This window comes from Mytilus edulis, chromosome 6 (genome assembly GCF_963676685.1).
Source record: "Mytilus edulis chromosome 6, xbMytEdul2.2, whole genome shotgun sequence".
In the NCBI taxonomy this organism is placed as follows: domain Eukaryota; kingdom Metazoa; phylum Mollusca; class Bivalvia; order Mytilida; family Mytilidae; genus Mytilus; species Mytilus edulis.
In genome coordinates this window covers 27,987,428-28,010,117 of record NC_092349.1, presented here as the reverse complement: position 1 = coordinate 28,010,117, position 22,690 = coordinate 27,987,428, and the positions used below count along the sequence as shown (strand labels likewise).

The following is a 22,690-nucleotide window of genomic DNA, read 5'->3' as shown; positions in this document are numbered from 1 at the left end:
GAATAGTAAGCAAGAAATATCTAATTGCAAAATATTGTGCAATAGCAAGATTTTTTTTTAATTGGAGTTATCTTTCTTTGTCCAGAATCAACTTAAATCTTTGTTATATACAATATACAATGTATATTCACTTTTTACTACCAACTGATAAATTATAATAAATAACATTCAGTGATAACAAGCAGTTTTTTTTACATCTTAATATTTTATGATGTATTTAAATGAGTAGTTATTGTTGCAAACTCCATTAGAAATTTTAATTGAGATTAGTTTTGGAATAAGGGAAAGGGGGATGTGATTAAAAAAATTGGGTTCAATTTTTCTCATTTGAAATTTCATAAATAAAAAAGAAAATTTCTTCAAACATTTTTATGCCCCACCTACGATAGTAGAGGGGCATTATGTTTTCTGGTCTGTCCGTCCGTCCGTCCGTCTGTCCGTTCGTTCGTCCGTTCGTTCGTCCGTCCGTCTGTTCCGCTTCAGGTTAAAATTTTTGGTCAAGGTAGTTTTTGATGAAGTTTAAGTCCAATCGACTTCAAACTTAGTACACATGTCCCCTATGATATGATCTTTCTAATTTTAATGCCAAATTAGAGTTTTTACCCCAATTTCACGGTCCACTGAACATGGAAAATGATAGTGCGAGTGGGGCATTCGTGTACTGAGGACACATTCTTGTTTTGAGAGGATTAATATTCAACAGCATAGTGAATTGCTCTAAGAGAAAACAAAAATTTTAAGTTCATTAGAACACATTCATTCTGTGTCAGAAACCTATGCTGTGTCAACTATTTAATCACAATCCAAATTTAGAGCTGAATCCAGCTTGAATGTTGTGTCCATACTTGCCCCAACCGTTCAGGGTTCAACCTCTGCGGTCGTATAAAGCTACGCCCTGCGGAGCATCTGGTTTTAAAGAGTAATGTGGGACAAATGTGGGGGTAGAGTGAATTAATCTTAATTTTCAGTCTGAACTGTATCATGTCTGTTCGCCCTAATAACACATTTGCCCTGAGTCCGTTTTCTAGAAAATATTAATATTCAGGGCATCGAAGTTGAATAAACTTATTCAGATATTCAGGGGGGGGGGGGGGGGGGGGAGCTATGCTAAACATGTATTTTTAAAAAAAAATCTAAGTAAGTTTACATTTTGTCTTGCTAGTACTAGTGGCTACATGTATGCAATTTTTTAAAGTCTGAACATGAAAGTAATATATTGTCAATATAGAACTTCCAAGGTCTGAAGAACCATATTTTTTGTCTGTATTATATCATTTAAACCAACCATTTTTGGAGTAATTTAGGTGCCTTTCAAACCATATGTGTACACCATGTACACATTTACTCCAAAAATGGTTGTTTTTTATGATATAATACAATGTAATACAGACAAAAATATGGTACAGGGTCTACTGAAATGTCTGCTTTTCTTGAATAGAACTATATATACAGTTGGGACAAAATTTAAGATGTGGTCTTCTGTGACATGTCATACATTTATGAATGTGCCAAAATTTAAACTTCAATCCCTGCATACAAGTGTTACTGTAAAAAATTTAGAAAACAATCAAAACTTATGAATGCAACAATGATTTCCCCATATACATGTTCATTATTTATATATTTCTTGACAATCTGTTCATTGCATGATTTGGTTTTTCACAGAATAAAACAATTGTAGTAATAAAATTATATTATCCCTAGGCCCATAGACATGATACACTTATTAAATTTAAAATAAAATGTACAAAATTTTAAAATTTATCACACACATTTGTACTTTTTTTATAAATTCAAAAATTAGCTTGAAAGTGCAAGTATCAAAATTATTTCTTTTTTTTATATAGGTTTGTGCAGAAATTGCAGACAGATTGTTACCAGAGAAATGGAAGAATCTATCTGGCCAAATTTTGAGGTACAACTTAAATGTGTACATGTATTATATAATCAAAGCAATACACCTTATCACTATTTATCTGCCATTACTGCAAAAATTCCAGTAAAATTTAAACGTCTGACATGATAGATAATATATCTGACACCACAATGGAAAAGTTATTGTTGTATTATCTCATAAGTTTAAGCAAAAGAGGTTTTTTGGTCAAGGGGAACAGATTTCCAAATACTGATATGGTGTATATATATATACATGTAAATGCATACCAAAAAAAACCAAAACAATCAAAACATTTTATTTGTATTGACACAAAACATTTTTTTTTAATTTAAAACAACAGGCCTGAAGGTTATAAATTGTAGACATTCTGCAGAGAACTAAACGCAACCTTCAAAAATGAGCAAATCCCATACCACGGGGGGGTCTCTTCCTATATAAAGGTATATACATATGTGCTGCTGGAATGGGTCCCTTTTTTGATCCGTCAAATATATCACATTTTTATCAATGGGGTGCAATTTTACCGAGGAAATATATCAATAGGTAGTAATTGACCGATTGTGATATATCAATGGGTCATAAATTTCAGTTTGTTGTGCAACGATCTTCACTGAATTTCCCAAACTCTTTGTCATTAAAATTTCCACATCTGCTGAAACTTATTTACACAAGTTTTGATATTGATTAAATTTAATTACACTGTCACAATTAATAATCTTCAGTAAATTACCCAGTAGATATTGAACCTTTTGCACTAGTTGCGTCACGTGAGTTGCGTAACACATCGATTTATTTGCACTTAATTTGTTGCGTCTATTCTCATTGACATTGTGTGTCTTGCTTAATCACTTTTAATTTGTTGAAAGAATTTGTCATTATTTGATTGCCAAAATGAAAGACATACGAAGCATTGACAGAGGGAAATGTTTAAATTGTCATGAATGTGAGGAATTTACTGGAACTTTAAGATGTGATTATTGTGACTGTGTAGCTGCAAAACACATTCGAAAACAAGAGGAGGAAGCTATAACGGGAGATGAATCAAACAAACATTTCAAATTGGACACTTTGGAACATAGTGGTCATAGTGATGTAGGATTAACATCACTGACGAGTGGGTTCGAGAATTTAGAAGAAAACTGCGTAGAAGAAGTTTCAAATGGTATGTGCAAACTTAATTTCAATCAAGTGTTGTATTTTTATTTGTTCGTCCATAATAAACAACGTTTCACGTTTAGGGGACGACCTTTTGATATTCTGGAGGGGGGGGGGGGGGGGGGGGGGGGGCAGGAGTTTTTGTTTCGGATGAGTTATTTGTTTTCACTTTATGCCAATCCAACGTTATTTATTTTTCACCGCGTAACTGTTTATTTTCAGCTTTTGCCAGGTGGTCTTTCCCCATTGGTTAGTTGGTTATTTTGCAAAAATCATTATTTTTATTGATTGATCGGCAATCTGTCACACAGATAAATGGGGGCCAGTATTACACATTGTACTTGGTAAATTGATTGATAGGCAATCTGTAACACAGATAAATGGAGCCCGTATTACAGTGTACTTGATAAATAAATTTCTAATCATGATTAAATGATTACTCTGAATCATGATTTGATTGATTAGATCTTCATGAAGATCGATTGAATGGTAATTAATAGTAAAACTCGATTGATTGATCGGCAATCTGTAAAACGTCAATGGGGCCCGTATTACACAGTGTACTTGATTGATTGATTACATGGTCATTTTGAATCAAGATTTGACTGATTAGATCTTTATGAAGATCGATTGATTGGTAATACATGGTAAAACTCGATCGATTGACTGGCAATCTGTAAAACGGCAATGTGGCCCGTATTACACAATGTACTCGGTTGATTGATGCCTGATCATGCATGGTTGATTACATTGTTATTTTGAATCATGATTTGATTGATAAGATCTTCGTGAAGATCGATTGATTGGTAATATATGGTAAAACTCGAGCGAGCGACTCCGTCCGTCAGTCCGTCCCATGAACTTTGTATATATGAAGTGTGATTATAATAAAGACACCGACCTACTGTCTGCCGATACTTCCATTTAAATCAAGAGAGGAAGTATTCTTAGCACGACACAGCGTGCATTATTGTTACTATTTAAGTGTTTATAAATAATGCATTTTATTTCTTTTGCAGTTAATGATAGCATTTTCCATGATGGGATTTCAAGATTGGAGAGTCTTATTAGTGAACTAGAGAAAGAAGAAAATGAAAAATTCAATGTAAGCTGTAAATTTAAAGTTGTTGAGGAAGATGGAAAATCTATGTTTTCTTGCTCTCTTTGCAACAAAAATTACAAGTTGGGAGATTTTGGAAAGAAAATCCAAAATGTTAAATTTCATGCCAGTTCAAGGGGACATTTGGCAAATGTTTATGCAGTTGGGATGAACAAGGAATTTTTCTGCTTAATCGAAAGAATGCACATTGTCGCTGCTGCAAAATTGACATAAACTTGGGATGCAGAGGAAATCCTGTCCAGAGAGCCAGGGAACATGCAAACAGCAGAGACCATAAGGAACGACAGGCTAAGTTTCAGACTAACAAAACTAGAGACATTGCAAGCTATTTCATTAAAGGTAACTTGAATGAAGAGAAAACCAGTTGACTAGATGTGACAAAGTGTCAAGGATATTATTTAAATAATACAACATATCTCATGGCATCAGGAGAGGAACAGTCTTTCAATGTTAAATTATTAATCAATGACGTTAAAGTAGGAGAAGACGACAGCAAAACAAGCTGGTATCCTTTGCCGTTTGTAACTGTTAATTTAAAGAAACATACAACAGAATTTAAAGGAACATTTAAGCATGTTAAATGTACTGGTTATGTGATGAAAGAAGGAAACATATGTGAGCTGTGCAAAGGTATACCTACTTTGCCATCCTTCAAAAAGAGGTTACTCTTATGTACTCTCAACGTAAATGATGGGAACAGGGACTTAACAAAGGTTCGTTTTGATTACATGACTAAAACAGAACAACTTAATTTACTTCAAAAGAAATCTGAAGAACTTAAAAAGTGTCGTTCAGATGCATTTTTAAAAGCAAACACATTCGATTAAAATTACGTACAAGAACACTTAGAGAGAAATTGACAGAATTTAGTTCAAGAGGTGACATTAAGGCAATTTACCATAAGCTAGTAAAAGCTGAGGAAAAGGGAATTTTAGACAACAAAAATGTTTTCCTTGAAACAATTGAATCGATTGCCAACAATTTCCATGTGCAAGGACCGCACGGGAAACGATATAAGTCTAGTACACGAAAAATTTTCGAAGCACTGTTAATCATGGGAGGTCCGAAACTGGCAAACTTTGTTGCAATTAACTTGGAAGGGCCAAATCTGAATACCATGTATCGATGGCGGAAATTGCCCACTTTGAAATGGCTCCTGGAATACAAGAAAAAAACTTTGTTTACTATTCAAAACTAGTAAAGGGTATTATGGAAATTTAGTAGCATTACTTATGCCAACATGCAACCGATTCACTCATCATACTGTATACCATCAGTGGCAAAAGGTACAAAATTTGTATGAGCTACATCTGGAACATGAATTAGGACCGCTTATAGGTAATAGTTCTGATGGTGACAGCAGGCGAAGAAAACTGCATTTACAACTCATGACATGTACCGCAGGAGACAGATTCAGACCTATTGGATGACATCTTGGTTTCATATTTTCAGCTAGGAAAGAAGTGGTTGAAAATGGTTATGTAATAAGAGAAATTGGAGATCAAGACGTAATACATAACCATAAGAAAATCATAAATCACCTTGATCATACATCAAGAATGCTACATATTGGACCAGATTTGCTTGTACATATGAACCAAATTGAGCTGGTTATGAGATCATTCCCTGTTTTAGTGCACGGGTTGACACGAGATCATGTACGGAGAGATCGTGATCGTCAAAACTGGAAAGTAGCACAGGAGTTATCATTTCAGAGGGTGCAAGATTGTCTCAATGATCTAATTAATGGAAGTGACGACCGTGCTCCTATTCCTTCAGTCAAAGGAACTAAGGCCTTTCTTTATGTGGTACATCAGTATGTTGACATTTTCTTCAGTCCGAAAGCTTCGCTTGCTGAACGTATCTCTCTCGCAGGATTTGTCACACATTTTCTAGGAATTTGGCGGAATTATGTTTACCTTAATCAAGCACTTACTCTGACCTCTAATTTTTTGTCCCGAGAAACATATTGCGACATATTTATTTCAGTTCACTTTGCAGTAATGCTTATTTGCTTCTACAGAGATCATTTTCCAAACAGCCAATGCTTACTCCATCTAACAGGGTCAGATTGTTGCGAAGACTTCTTTTCAAAGAATGGCCAGTTTGTAGGCAACCATCATGTGTATCCATATGGTCAAATGTATCGCAATGTAAGCCATATGATCCGACTAAGTCAGATTGAAGCTAATGATAATGCCCCAAAGTTTGCCAAAGCCCACATTAAGCAGGAGAATGTATGGAAAAGTCAGTATCCTGGAGGAGTAACATGTTCCTTGAGAGACTACCCTGCTTTAGGCGAAGAAATTTCTGCATGGAAAATTGGAATACGTCGTGCCCGAGATCTTGCAAAGGAACTTGGAATAATTCCACGTGACCTCAACATAGATTTAGGGTTTGATGATGACGATGGGGATGATGATGACGGGGATGATGATGATGGGGATGATGATGATGGGGATGATGACGACGATACTGATGACAATTATGGATGGTTTTATAAACCCTTTGATAATTGTAACCATGATAAACTGTTTAAAAATCTATCAGGGGATACATGTAACAACAACAATCACGATTCTGATGAATATTGCGATGACGACGATTTGGATCCATGTATTGCTACGGATGAAACTCAGGAAATACATGATAGTAGTGATGATAGTCAAGATGAGAACTCTACATATACGCCAATGAGTAAGTACATTATGTTCAAAACAGTCTATTGACTTAAGGCACCTGAAAACACGTGTGCCTGAAAGTATATATGACAGACTATGGTCATAATTCTTTTAAAAGTATTCTTCAGGTTCTAAATTGTAAGATCAAACTATTTTTAGACAAATTTTGCGATCAATATGTCATCATACATGAAACAATTTTTAGTCACTTGTTTCCAATAACAATAATTTATAGTTCTACATGTTCTTTAAACAATAGTTTGTTCTGTGGAATTAATTATGCATAGGTGTTAAAATGATTTCTTGCCTTTTGACAAAAAGAACAAATACAAGTTAATAAACATATAAAAATATATTATTTATATAAAACATTTTTTGAAATCCCTAGTCAAGAGATTTGTCAACACGACCTCAGTTCCATTGAATGTTTAAAAAAAAACAGACTATTATAGCATAGGTTTAAATTGCACAAGTTTATTCATTACATAATGTGAATACAAAATGTAGATGTCTTAGAAATTCACGAAAATGGAAATGTCTAAGAAGAAAAAATCGTGACATGGAACAACACCTTAATATCATTGTTGATTGTCATTTTTTTAATATTATTCGATATTCTATTTTTTTGATTGGATACTTGTTAAAACAATAAAAGCAAACACAACTACAAATGTATTGTTTTATCCAAAAATCAAAGCTTCTTAATATAAAACAGAGATGATTTTTTTTACTTGTATCTAATGTAACCTTTATCAATATATTTCAGACATTTTTGAACCAACAAGTTCAGAATTCATGGAAATGCATGAATGTATAGATGTAGCAATCGACAATTTTGAAGAACACTCTGACCAGAATAGCGTTAATATTGATGACAGTATACCGAGCTCTTTACAGAAACGGTAATTTTATATATTTAATATATATATATTCAGGAATTCTAAGGCGATAGTGATTTACCGTGTCATGGGAAATGCATTTTCTTTCTCTCATAAAACCTGTACACATGTAATGTATGCATTATTTATCTATGTCACAGTTGTTCTTTGTGGTGAATGTTACTGATATGTCTGTTTTTTAGTCTACAGTGGTGTGATGTATGTGTTATTTTTTACACTTGCCATACATGCGGGAGGTTTGACTGGCCATAAAACCAGGTTAAATCGACCATTATTTTCCGGAATAATGTCCTGTGCCAAGTCATGAATTGGCAACTGTAAATCAGACAGTCCGTTTCTGTGTTTTGGTGTTAGGCTTTGTGTAATTATGTGTTTGCTGTTTTCTTGTGGTTGGTTGTTTCCCTCGGTTTTGGTGTGTTTCACGGATTGTTCACTTTTTATCGTATTATGACTTTGTGAACAGCGGTATACTACTGTTGCTTATATTTATTTATGTTTGAGTACGCTGAATTAATTAAGAAGAAAGATAACCTTTACTGTAACAAACACTGAGGAAATAAGACATTAAAAGAAGTTACATGAGGCTCGCACAACGTTATCAAAGGACTCAGAATCAACCAATCAAATTATTGCCAGCTATGCTTGAATCACCCCCATCAGTACCCGAAAATGTGTGTTGCTAGCCAGTGCTATATGCACAAAAAACAAACCCAATAAGTAAAAACATCTTTATATTATATAAATGTTATAGTTAAGCATGGGAATTATGATAAGATTCTTCACATACTTTTACTGAATACAACCATGACAACTATTAATGAAAGATGTACAAAAGATCACTTAATTCAATGGAATTTCAGAGACAATTAATATTTTTTAGACAAAGAATAGACGCAACACTTCTGGTTCCAGAACATGGCATCCAACATAAGACAACTCTTGTAAAACTTCTAAATGAAGACCCAAATTTATCAAAAGACAGGTATGCAGTTAATTCTTACAGATACATTAATTTTTGTCAGATATCTTTCATGCCCTTAAATATAAGCCATACAAAAAGGCAGTGGCTATTTATCAAAATATCTAATTATAGCAGGCAAAATAGCATATTTCTAAAGCAATCTTCCTTTTAAGAAAAATCAAAAACAAAACCAATGCAGATTGTCTTAGAATTTAAAAAATAATTTTACAAATTCACTCATATACAATGTATAAGTCGTTATACACAAAGAACTGACAAAGCGGAAAAATAAGAAATTTTAATCATAGCCGGCAAAATAGCACGATGCCGGCAAAAATGTCAGCTGCCTACAAAAAGATTGATGAGGGGTCCTTGCAGTGGGTCATTGATGCATACACCTTTTAAAAAAAACCAATGGAATAATCGATTTGTTTTTAAAATACATACGGAAATGACTTACAAATTTATAATAACATTTTCCTGTGGTCGCAATGCAAAACATATGAATAAAGGCGGGTAGAGAGCAAGGAGGTGAACTGTGGTTTATTTTAATCAATAGTACAGAGTAAAGCGATGCTTGGGGCTGTCTTGATTTGATTTGTGAGAATCATGACAACCGAAACATTGAAGGTCATGCTCTGACCTATAATTGCATACATTAAATAACTTGGGTCTTGGACGGAGAGGTGTCTCATTTGGTCATTGGCAACATAGCATATCTAATGTTTTGGCCTTCTTTTACTTTAAGGGTCCCTATACTTTAGAGTTAAGGAGCATTCGTGGTTATGGTTAGGTTAGGGGTTGTTTTAGGTTAGGGTTAGGGCTAGTGTTAGGTTTAAGTATGGGTTACGGCAAGGTTTGAGGTTTGAGGTTAAGAATAGTTTTGTAGAGTTCTTTATGGGTTGGGATCCCTAAAGTAAAAGAAGGCCAATATTTTTTATGTATAAACCCTCTTTCATGGCATCATGCGTATGAATTCCTACATGCATAGGAAAACTAGTTTTTTAAATATTTATGAAATATTTAATTTAGGCAAATTTTAAGTGCATTTGAAACTTAAAAAAAGCCTCCAAAAATTGATTTAATTTCGAAAATTGACGATTTATATTTGTTACAGGTTAGTGCGTGTACGACAGGCTGCCTTACCAAATATGGCCAAATCGGCACAATTAGGAACAGACAACGGCATTAATCTTTTTGAGGACTTCGCCTATGTTGATAGGACAGCAAAGACTTTTCTTTGTTTTCAAATTGGACGCATCCAAAGGATGCAAAGAACAATTGTAGCTAAAAACAAAAGGCAGTTGGACATAAAGATACGGTTTCTTTTTCGGCAGACTTTTTAAACGACTTACAAATTACATTTTCAAAGTACGAGAGGATAAGTGAAGACACGTACAAGATTAACATATTTGAAATAGTCTCAATAACAGCCTCTGATATCATATGCCATGTCAATTTAACATTTCAATCTGGTGTATTAATTCTTTCTGCAGAAGAATTATCTGTTATTGAGCAATCAGTCGAAAAGTTAATGAACACAAACCATGGTAAAACAAAAGAAGGTAGAGCTACAGGACAGAAGAGATCAGTTTCACATCAACATGCATTTCAGGACTTTGACGGGAGATTTGCTGAAGTTGTTATCCCGTCACATTCTGAATCGGACAATCGCCGAAGTTCAAGGATACAGAAGCAAATCCACTACATTACATAGGTGCAAAACCACCAAAGAGTTTTCTATTACTTATAAATAAGAAGATGTGGTATGAGTGTCAATGAGACAACTTTCCATGCAAGTCACAATGTATAAAAAGTTAACAGTTATAGGTCAAAGTACAGCCTTCAACACGGAACTTCTATTACTGTTTGTTAAATTAAATTTTTCAAAAAATTGTGCAGAATTTGCTTAACTTTTCAACTGATTGCTCATAGAGCAAAAAAAAATGCATTAAATACAGGTTTATTTCCTCAAAACTGCGTGTTTTTGGCTCATAATTATAACCAGCTGTGAAGTCATATTGTTTGTGCTATTGCACCTTCAAAACAGTGTTTTTACTTGTTATTGTTTGAAAAGTTCAATGTTTCATATAAATTAAAGTGTATTGTATATTTGAAAAGTGTTTTTGATGTATAATAAGATTGTATATGCATATAGGTACTATTTGAGCTGATAAATATGGAACGCCATGACTGTCTTATGATGTTGATTGTTTAATATGTTCGGTGCTTTATGCATTATGTTCAGTAGTATGTATATTATGTTCAGTAGATATCCTATAATGTTCAGTAGTTATTACATTATGTTTAGTAGTTTTTACATTATATTCGGTGCTTTGGTTATTATGTTCAGTAGTTTCATTATTATATGCAGTGGTATTTAAATTATGTTCGGTACTTCTGACGTTATATTCAGTACATTTTTCATTATGTTCAGTACTTTCGACATTATGTTCAGTAGATTCAATATTATTTGCAGTACATCATGTAATATCTTCAGCAGTCCCGATTACTTTATATTCAGTAGATTATTCATTATGTTCAGTAAAAGCATCTGTATTATATTCGGTTCGTTCAGCTTTATGTTCAGTGGTTGTAGCATTATGATGATGTAGTAAAAGTGGTTGTATCATTATGATGATGTAGTAAAAGTCGGGAAGTCAATAACGGAAATTGTCGGGAAAAAACGAACGCGGATATTTTTGACGGACGTTTTATTCATGAACACCTTTACGTGATTAAATGAAAACAGAAGAAATGGAAGCAGTTTTAAATCGGTGTGGTTTACGTTTCCAAGTTGGCATTTTCACCAGGAAGAATAACTCCTGACTTAATTTGTAAATTGTTGCTACAAGATTTCGCATATTTAGGTATGAACGACAGGAGAAAAATAATGGAATTAAGAATAGCTTGTGTTCATTTCAGCAGCAATATTTTGACTAAGATAGCTCGAACAAATGCCTAACGGATAACTTTTTTTCAATCCTTTCATGTCCGCTAGACGTCCGTTCTTATCTGTTAGACGTCCGTCCATATCCGTGGCATGTCAGTTTAGCGTACGTTTAATCCGTCGACGTCCGTTCTGTCTGGTGGAAAATTTTGAGCATGTTAAAAACTTTGAACTGACGTCCATTGGATGAAATGTCCGTTGAACGTCCGGTAGGCGTCTGTTTTGTACGGTACTCGTCCGTTTCACTTCGGTTTTGTATCCGTAACGTGTTCGTTATACATCCGTTTGAGGTCTGGCAGATAAATTTACCAACGGACTTCTACCGGACGTATAACGGATAAAATGGATGATGAACGGATCTGAAACGGATAAATGCCAATTGATAATTTCGTGTCAGGATTGTCAATTATGGGTACGTCAGATTTCTTGAGGTTCATGAATTCTTATTATTCATAATCGATCTTAAAGTAAGGGCACTTCTTCACTATCAAGCAGTTCGTATTCAGGCAAGACACTGCCCTTTAGTGGTAGTTTGAAGAACAAACCAAAACCAATACACAGAAACATTTTGATTATTTATAAGATTTACATGTATTATTATTGTCGCCTTTAATTTTTTCGGATCACTGTAGAAGGGGATATTTTTTCTTAATTGGCTTAAATTTAGAGGGGGATACAAAAGATTTTAAGTTTTCATGGGTAAGAAATGAGGAGCCGCAAAGCACCCATCACCTTTAACCGGTAAAAATGAGAAGTCTCTTGCGTAACTCTTTTTATTTTGTTATTCATTGGAACGCTTTATATCAAAGGAGAAAAAGGGAAGATGAACACACAATTGATCATGCCAAGAAATTGCCTCCGTTGAAATTCTTCAAACATCCCATAAAGCAAATTACATGGATGATTAATATTGACCATTTGGTACAATGTATATAGCTGTGTTCTAAATGACACGTACATGAAGGTCCTAAAATTTGTTGAATGAAATCAAATCTTTATATACTAATGGGTGCCGTAGGAGGTCGACCGGAATTTTTAGCTCGGATTTCTTGGCATGTAACAGATAAAAAACTCAGGATTAGAATTTAAGAACAAAAATGGGGCAGTGGCAAATATTTCATGTATATTTTGAACACAGATAGAATTACCCCGGCACCCTTTGCCAAAAAACTTTCTTTTTCTTATTTGTGCCTTCGGATTTAGGCTATGTCTTTCTTTGCGGGCGTATTCTCCAAGCAAACAACATGCATGTGTATAACGGCACTTTAGATTTTCGTATTAAATAAAGAAAGTTGCCGGTCCGGTACATGAACAGATTGGTTAGAAAGCAAGGTTTTAATTTTAATTAGATTGGAAAGCTTAATTCGAGGGTTGAAAATAGAGAGCACAAAAAGGGGGGGGTAGTCCACAGGGAATATTTTAAAAACAGTCAAATCGATTTCAAGCAGGGATTCCAGTGCTTCTTTGGGAATGAAAAACTTGTTATTACTCTTAGTCAAAATATTGCTGCTGAAATGAACACAAGCTATTCTTAATTCCATTATTTTTCTCCTGTCGTTCATACCTAAATATGCGAAATCTTGTAGCGACAACTTACAAATTAAGTCAGGAGTTATTTTTTCCTTGTGAAAATGCCAACTTGGGAACGTTAACCACACCGATTTAAAACTGCTTCCATTTCTTCCATTTTAATTTAATCACGTAAAGGTGCATGTTCATGAATAAAACGTCCGTCAAAAATATCCGCGTTCGTTTTTTCCGACAATTTCCGCTATTGACTTCCCGACTTTTACTACATCATCATAATGATAAAACCACTGAACATAAAGCTGAACGAACCGAATATAATACAGATGCTTTTACTGAACATAATGAATAATCTACTGAATATAAAGTAATTGGGACTGCTGAAGGTATTACATGATGTACTGCAAATAATATTGAATCTACTGAACATAATGTCGAAAGAACTGAACATAATGAAAAATGTACTGAATATAATGTCAGAAGTACAGAACATAATTTAAATACCATTGCATATAATAATGAAACTACTGAACATAATAACCAAAGCACCGAATATAATGTAAAAACTACTAAACATAATGTAATAACTACTGAACATAATGTAATAACTACTGAACATAATAGGATATCTACTGAACATAATATACATACTACTGAACATAATGCATAAAGCACCGAACATATTAAACAATCAACATCATAAGACAGTCACGGCGTTCCATAGATAAATATATGAATGGGTTATGATTTCGCTGTGAAATATATGTATAGGTAGGGATTTCACAATTATTCAATATATGAATGGGGGGCGTTTTTAAAATCCCAGCTGCACACCTGTACCCAAAATCCCATGTTGAGACCCCCCGTGTCCCATACAGCAAAGTCAGATATAAAAAGCCGTGAAATCACAAATGTAAAACCATTCATACTAGAAAAATAAGGGCCTATAATTAGGGTAAAATTTCTTTTTTTAAGGAAAACCAATATATGTTACACAGCAACATATATCAACCACTTAATTACAGGCTCCTGACTTGGGACAGGCACATAACTTCAGAATGAGTCAAAATTAAAAATGTTAGCAGGATCCCAACCTTACTTCTAACCCGGGACCAGTTTAACATTACATGTTTATAAAATCATGCTTTTTTCATGACAATAAAATATAATGTCAGGACTAGTATACATGTAAGTAACATGTACATTACATTTTAACAATGAACAAAAGTTATTCTGAGACCTGTCAAACATTGTCAAAAGGAGTTGCACATTAGACGGATATATTGATTTTAGTGATCAGCTTGTTATGATATTGATTTAATGTAAACATTTCTTCAAACATTTTATGATTGTAGGTTTTTATGCCCTGACAAAGGGCATTATATTTTTTTTGTCTGTCCGTTCATCTGTCTGTCCATTGGTCTGTTTGTCTGTCTTCAGGTTACAGTTTCAGGTCAAAGAAGTTTTTGATAAAGTACATTTAATCAACTTAAAATTTAGTACCAATCTTGCCTAATATATGATATTTTAATCTCAATGCCAAATTGTCCACTGAACATAGTAATTGATAGTGCAATTGGGGCTCATGTGATCTATGGACATATTCTTGTTTTTCTAGTTATTTTCAATGTTTGTAAGGCCTTGAAGAATATTTTTTCTATTTTATTTTTCAGATATTTGTAGCACCAAGTAGAGCAGATCCTGTAGAAGAAAATAAAGACTTCAAGCCAGATAGCTTATTAAAGGTATAAACCTTCATTATTGTACACACTATACTATGTTGCCAAAATATGTAAAACTTCTCTGGTCTACAAACAAATTTATTTCAAACTTTTTGTAGATGATGCACTTAAAACTTTTTTATTATCATGATTACATGTATATTCATGTAGATATGAGAAGATGACTGATATGGTATAAGTCCCAATGAGACAACTTTTCCTCCTAGTCATAATTTATTATACCGTTGCGGAGGGTATAATGTTTTTGACCCGTCAGTCCGTCCGTCAGTCCTGTTTCTTGTCATCGCAACTCCTCTCAAACCACACAACAGAATTTCACGAAACCTTTTCAAATGAAAAGGACATACTATGTAGTTGTGCATATCGACAGGAAATTGCGATTCAATTTTTTTTATAAGAGTTACGCCCCTTTGAACTTATTTGCTTAATGTACTACTGCAACAGTTTGTCATCGCAACTCCTCTGAAACTACACAACAGAATTTCACGAAACCTTTTTAGATAATAAGGACATACTATGTAGATGTGCATATCGACAGGAAATTACAATTCAATTTTTTTTCTAGGAGTTACCCCCCTTTGAACTTATTTACTTTATTGTACTACTGCAACAGTTTGTCATCGCAACTCCTCTGAAACTACACAACAGAATTTCATGAAACCTTTTAAGATAATAAGGACATACTATGTAGATGTGCATATCGACAGGAAATTACGATTCAATTTTTTTTCTAGGAGTTACATCTCTTTGAACTTATTTGCTTTAAGGTACTACTTCAACAGTTTGTCATCTCAACTCCTCTGAAACCACACAACAGAATTTCATGAACATTTGTAGATAATAAGGACATACTATGTAGATGTGCATATCAACAGGAAATTACGATTCAATTTTTTTTTCTAGGAGTTACGCCCCTTTGAACTTATTTGCTTCAATATACTTCTGCAACAGTTTGTCATCTCAACTCCTCTGAAACCACACAACAGAATTTCATGAAATTTTGTAGATAATAAGGACAGACTATGTTGATGTGCATATATATTGACAGGAAATTATTATTCAATATTTTTTCTTATACAATTTTTTTTTTTCTTACACTTATTTAATTTCTCCAATGACAATGTGGGGACGTGGGGTATGTGAGCGTGCTCACTAAGGTTCTTTAATTATGTCAAAAGTAAACATTTACAGGTCAATAATCTTCGAAAATATTAGGCAATGATGTCATTTATCCTCCTTCCTATAGTCGTCTGCTCAGTTGCTCCGAAATTCTATTAATATCACAGCTTTAACATCATCAAGTGCAAACAAACATTCATTACCGCTTGCTATAAAGTAAAAAAACATTAATATCTATGTACATGCATGCAGAAGAGTATCTTAAGAATGTAAGTATCTTTGCAATCTCAAGGAACTATAACTCTGCATGGATGATTACAGATTTTTTGCAGGAAGATACAAATGCCTACCCAAATCCATTCTATTAGAAAAATTGAAATTATATATATATATATATTTGTACACACACATGGCTGCTCCCCAATACGCCAGCGTAAAGTGGCTTTTATCATCCACGCACGAGAGACTCACTCTCAGGAATAGAGATGTGATTTTTTTTCTAAGACAAGTACTTTTTGGACAATCCACAAGAACTTGGGTCATCCAATGTTCAGTACTTCAGTACTTTGATTATTAATTTGTTGCTGCACTCAATCACTAAAAAGGTTCACATTCAATGTGGCTAACGGCTGATATTTTACGATATCAATGTGTAAACCCAATACTATGTACGTAATAGTACAGCAGCATACATACATACCGTATATATATATATATATATATACAGCTTAGTAACTATCACAATATTTTGCATGATTAAAAGTAGTTTTGCGAACTGTTTTTTTATACCCCCGCTTTAAAAAAGGGGGGGTATACTGTTTTACCTCTGTCTGTCCGTCCGTCAGTCCGTCCATCCGTCAGTCAGTCCGTCCCATGAAACTTTCGTCACATTTTTCTCAGGAACTACACATCCACCCTTTCTGTAATTTGGTATCAACAATTATATATGTCAGCCATACCGTGTGATGCGTTTTCAGATTCATCACTTGACAACTTCCTGTTTACCGAACACTTGTATGATTTTACACATGATAGCCAAGTTGAAAATTTTCGTCACATTTTTCTCAGGAACTACAATACAATACAAGGATTTCTGAAATTTGGTTTCAGGGTTTATCTAAGTCAGCTATACCGTGTGATGCGTTTTCAGATTGATCACTTGATAACTTCCTGTTTACCGAACACTTGTATGATTTTACACATGATAGCCAAGTTGAAAATTTTCGTCACATTTTTCTCAGGAACTACACATCCACCCTTTCTGTAATTTGGTATCAACATTTATATATGTCAGCCATACCGTGTGATGCGTTTTCAGATTCATCACTTGACAACTTCCTGTTTACCGAACACTTGTATGATTTTACACATGATAGCCAAGTTGAAAATTTTCGTCACATTTTTCTCAGGAACTACAATACAATACAAGGATTATCTAAGTCAGCTATACCGTGTGATGCGTTTTCAGATTGATCACTTGACAACTTCCTGTTTACCGAACACTTGTATGATTTTACACATGATAGCCAAGTTGAAAATTTTCGTCACATTTTTCTCAGGAACTACACATCCACCCTTTCTGTCATTTATATATGTCAGCCATACCGTGTGATGCGTTTTCAGATTCATCACTAGACAACTTCCTGTTTACCGAACACTTGTATGATTTTACACATGACAGCCAAGTTGAAAATTTTCGTCACATTTTTCTCAGGAACTACAATACAAGGATTTCTGAAATTTGGTTTCAGGATTTATATAAGTCAGCTATACCGTGTGATGCGTTTTCAGATTCATCACTCGACAACTTCCTGTTTACCGAACACTTGCATATTTTTACACTATTAATATTAACCACTTGCGGCGGGGGTATCATCAGTGAGCAGTAGCTCGCAGTTTCACTTGTTTTTTCAACAAAAAAATAGACGTATTGCCACCAAAATTATAATGACATTTTATTATTTATACACTTCATCAGCTTGCCCCAGCAAGCTTGCTTAATATTCTAGCTGATTCAATCAATAATGATGTATGTCTAATGTTTAGGGATTTTCTTAATTTCATGAATGCAAACATTGAATTTTATCAGAATGAAGAGCCTGTATTGAAAAGACCACGCAGAGAAATTGTCAGTTGTTTTGATACACCAGGACTGTATGAAGTATCATCACAGGTAAATATAGTGTTCCCATACCCAAGTTTGGTGAAAATGTTATTTACATTTCAATATTGTAATGGGGAAAAAATGTCCATGAGACATAAAACAAGTTAAAACATTGAATAGATAAGAATATAAAAAAAAAAAAGAATACTACACAGTCTACACAGTCAACATCAATTAAAATAAGACAGGATCTGGGATTCTTAATGAGCCTTCGACTTCAGTCAAAAAAGCAAGACTGAGCGATCCTACATTACAGCGGCGGCAGTGACATTTACAAATATTCACTATGTGGTTACAGCAAAAGTAGGCGAGACACTAGTTTCCAGGGACCCTTAAATTTTTTTTTTATTAATAATTGGACCACACGACCAATGAAGCCGCATTGAAGGTTTTATACAAATTATTATTTAATAAACTACTGCAAGGCTGGTTTAAATGTGAGTGGACTTAATGACCACTGAGGTTCAAAGAAAATGTGATCAATCATTGCCAGCTAGGCCCTATTGCCACAAAATTAAAAAATAATTCTTAAGTCTGATAATGCTCTTAAAAAAATTGATGAAATCTGATAAGAGATTCGATTAAAAAATTGTTCATCATAAAAGCTTTAAAAAAAGTTTTGGTTTCATAATTAAACAATGAGGAACACTAAAAAAAATATAAATGTTCCTGGCCTACAGCAGGCACATAAATATTTCATGGAGTTGAACTTGATTTGAATATTTTAAAACCTGTCCCTTCATATGTACCAACAACTATTATGTCCATTAAAATGTTTTATTTCTTAGTATTTGAAATGGTTAACAGTTGTCAAAATTTGATAGAAAGCAAAATTGTAAACATTTGTTTTTCAGTCTGAACCATCATTGTCACAAGAATCCAGTTGGAGCCTAACTTCAGATGGTCAAAAGCATCTCAACAGCGGAATACATGTTTTGAATGAGCCACTTCAAAATCTAAGTAGTGGAAACATGAGTCCTATCAAATACATACTTCAACAGCCATTGGAATGTGTACAAGATAGTACTAAGAGGTATTTTTTAAGAGTTCTTAAACAACAGAGAGGTCATTATAGAAACAATTCATGGCATATAAATCATATAATCATTGACTGCATATATTATATTTAAATTTCATACAGAGCAATAGCCAAGGATTAAATAAACAAATATAACAACAGTTTTTTTAATGGAAAATAACTATACACACAGTCCTGAATTATTTTTACTTGAACAGGGCAAAGAAGATCTATAATTTTCTCATCTGTCCAAGGACAGTTCTTTTTATTTGTATATGCCTGTTTACGTGAAGTATTATAGGGTTATTGCATGAATATTTGGGAATATTGCCCCGAGTAGAATTTTATATTACACGAGCTTGCGAAGGACAATATTCACCAATATTCATGCAATAACCCTTTTATTGTATAGCAATATGATATTTGGAAGTAAAAATTGGTTTAAACTAAGATTTTGTCGTTGATGATGTCATGAATTTTGACGTTTATTGCACTAGTGCAATATTAGAATTTATTGCACGCTAACTTTTGGTTACTTTTTGTGAGAAATATTATATTGCTATGCAATAATATGGTATACTGTTGTCCATCTGTCATCAACATGTCAAAATTACTTAAACCAATTTGCATAACACTTTGGTAAATCGTTTATATCTATTGATGTCAGCTCCCTTTTCCATTTTTATTAACTTTCTATTTTACATTGCCTTGTTATTATTCATTACAAAACGTGGGATTTTCCACTTTTAGTACAATAACTCAAAAATGTTTGAGCAGTTTTCATGAAACTTTGGTTAATTGTTTAAATTTATTAATGTTGTCTCCCTTTTCATTTTTATTAATTTTAAATTTAAGGTTGCTGAGTTCATGGAGTTGTGGGATTTTATTCATGAAATTGTGGGTAGTTTTCCAATTTTCGACAATAACTCAAAAAGAAGGGCATTAGGTTACACCCTTGTCTAAGTTGATTTCCGTTCTAAAACTTTTGAATGCCTCAACTAAATGGTATGACACTTATACACGATGCTTATCAATGCAAGATCAAGTTTGAATTTTGGTGGTGTCACTTTAACTGTTCTAGAGTTATGCCCCTTTACAAATTCAAAAATTGCTAAATTCTCGTATCCATTCTTGAACTTTATTTTGTCTCAACCAAATCGCACATGCTATGAAACTTATACAAAATGCTTATTACCACAAAATACAGATCAAGATTGAATTTTGGTCATGTCACTTATATTAATCCAGAGTTATGCCCCTTTACAAATGGAAAAACAGGTTTTTTTTACCTGTTCTCTGAGTTAACTAAAATTTGCCTCAACCAAATGTTATGAATACACAATGCTTAGTACCACAAAATATAGATTACAATTTTTTTTTAGCTGTTCCTGAGTTATGCATACAATATGCAAGCAGGGGCATCATCTGTGTCTCATAGACCCATTCCCATTTATTTTGTAATACTAACTCCTTTTTAATTTCAATCGCAGGTATGTAAGAAGAAAAGCCTCAGAAGCAGTTTGTACAGGGCTTGACCATATTGCACCTGGACAGTCATCAAAACTTCTTGATCTACTCGTGGAAGACATCTGTAATAATAATGCTGTTGACAAGCAAAATGAGAGCAAAGATGAATTATTGAATTTGATACTGAGATTATATGATGAAGCTGACAGTAATGCATTAAAAATGCAATTACTTTCAATAATATCAACCACATCATTAAACAGTAAATCACAGCTGCTAGAATTAAAACCTGGAATGTCAAAATGGAAAGTTGACCAGAGTAGAAGCCATGCAACACGCTTTGGTGTTGGGACAATACAAACTGAAAAGACCCCAAACTACAGAGATAAGATGGATAAGGAAAAACTGAAGCATGCAATGGCATTTTTTCTGGATCCTAATTTTATACAAATTTGTTCCTTTGGAAATAAGGACTTGCATTTTGATAATGGAGATGTCATAAATATACCCCAAGTTGTACGAAGAACTTGTCATTCTGCACTGATACATACGTACAAGACAGTATGCACAGAAGCTGATTTTACTCCTCTGTCAGACAGTACTCTTTTCAAAATTTTGACTACTTGTTCAGCAGCAAAACGGTCTAATTTATGTGGACTTGATAATATTACTACTGATGGCACTTTTGCAATTGAAAATCTTATCAGAATGACAGAAACTCTAAAGGTTGGGATCAAATAACACAGTACTTTCATCCCTCAAAACAGCCTTGACAAATTTCAAGTTATATTTAAAAACAGAGTACAAGTTCCATGTAACTATGTCTAATTCATGCCAAACCCATTGTATCAAGTATGCATTGAGCAATCCAGGAAATGTTCTGCTTCAAGAAAAATGTGACCATCAACATCAGAATTACTGCTCCAAATATTTACTGTTGACCAATGCAAGATCTCAACTTGAAGATGAAATTCAGAAAATACAATGTAAGTATTTTTTAAAATGTAGAAGATTATATATCTTTTGAGTGGCCATTGCAAAAGCATGGGTGTAAAACGCACACTCTTAAAGTACAGCCATTTAATATCAATCAATATCTATAAATACCACATTTCCAATACTAATTTAACAACCACATGCACACATATAACCTTAAATTAGTGTAGAGCGAAGCAGTCTATAGTTTTTTAGAAAGCTAAAACTTGTCGCAATTTAAGATCGGTTCCGCTAGCTATCTTTTAGAACATTGTAATACCATTTCCAGTTATTTCCCTTTGGATGCAATCAAATAAGTGTCATGATTGGATCGGCGATTGACAACATGGAAGTAATTTATCTGCGAATTTTAACTGAAGACAATTTAAAAGAAGACTAGACGATCATCTGAGCTATATTTTTTAGATGCAGGGAATAAACTATAACATTTCAAAGATCAGTCGGCTGTTCATATATTTTCATATGACAATGATTTATACATGTATGTGTATCCGATATGATAATTTTTTAATGACTAATGTCCACGTGGAGCTTTTTACACCTCAAAATACACACCCCCAGCATCACTACATGTAATATATAAACTCACATTTTATACAACACACAGAAGGCATTCATCATTTTCCTTAAATCAGTAAGGTTTATGACCCCTTCTGTAGCCATTTTTAGCTTAAATGGCCCAAATGGCCAAGTGAGCTTTTCTCATCACTTGGCGTCCGTCGTGGTTTATAATCCGTCGTAGTCTGTAAAATTTTACAAAAATCTTCTCTGAAACCACTAGCCCAAATTTATCCACACTTGGCCGCAATCATGACATAAATTTGGGGTATGAACTGACGCGGCCAACGCCATGCAGAAATGACCATTTTTTTCTGTGTCCAGTAGCATCGTATTTCTTCAAATATTTTCTAGCACAATGTCTGGACATCGGTGGACATGCAACATTGCAAAACCACACGTTTAAAAATAAAAATTCGTAAGGGTTACACGGAAC

General features: G+C 33.8%; 3 protein-coding genes across 3 annotated transcripts in view; all 3 read left to right on the top strand.

Annotated features, from left to right (window-relative positions):
• The window catches only part of LOC139527456 (uncharacterized), a 31,394-nt gene extending 11,890 nt beyond the window's left edge, over positions 1–19,504 (top strand). The window contains exons 5-8 of the mRNA XM_071322924.1: positions 1,848–1,915; positions 14,864–14,935; positions 18,141–18,224; positions 19,070–19,504. Coding sequence (XP_071179025.1) covers positions 1,848–1,915; positions 14,864–14,935; positions 18,141–18,224; positions 19,070–19,345 — 500 coding nt within the window. The 3' untranslated portion in view covers positions 19,346–19,504. The remainder of the gene's footprint in view (positions 1–1,847; positions 1,916–14,863; positions 14,936–18,140; positions 18,225–19,069) is intronic.
• LOC139527457 (uncharacterized) lies at positions 2,149–5,380 on the top strand. Its single transcript, XM_071322925.1, has 2 exons — positions 2,149–3,059; positions 4,072–5,380. Exons 1-2 carry the CDS (start codon positions 2,789–2,791, stop codon positions 4,383–4,385), a joined length of 585 nt encoding a protein of 194 aa, XP_071179026.1. The 5' UTR covers positions 2,149–2,788; the 3' UTR covers positions 4,386–5,380.
• LOC139528941 (uncharacterized) lies at positions 5,394–10,059 on the top strand. The gene is made up of 4 exons (XM_071325189.1): positions 5,394–6,869; positions 7,620–7,755; positions 8,633–8,734; positions 9,831–10,059. Exons 1-4 carry the CDS (start codon positions 5,732–5,734, stop codon positions 10,057–10,059), a joined length of 1,605 nt encoding a protein of 534 aa, XP_071181290.1. The 5' UTR covers positions 5,394–5,731.
• Positions 19,505–22,690: the final 3,186 nt, after the last annotated feature.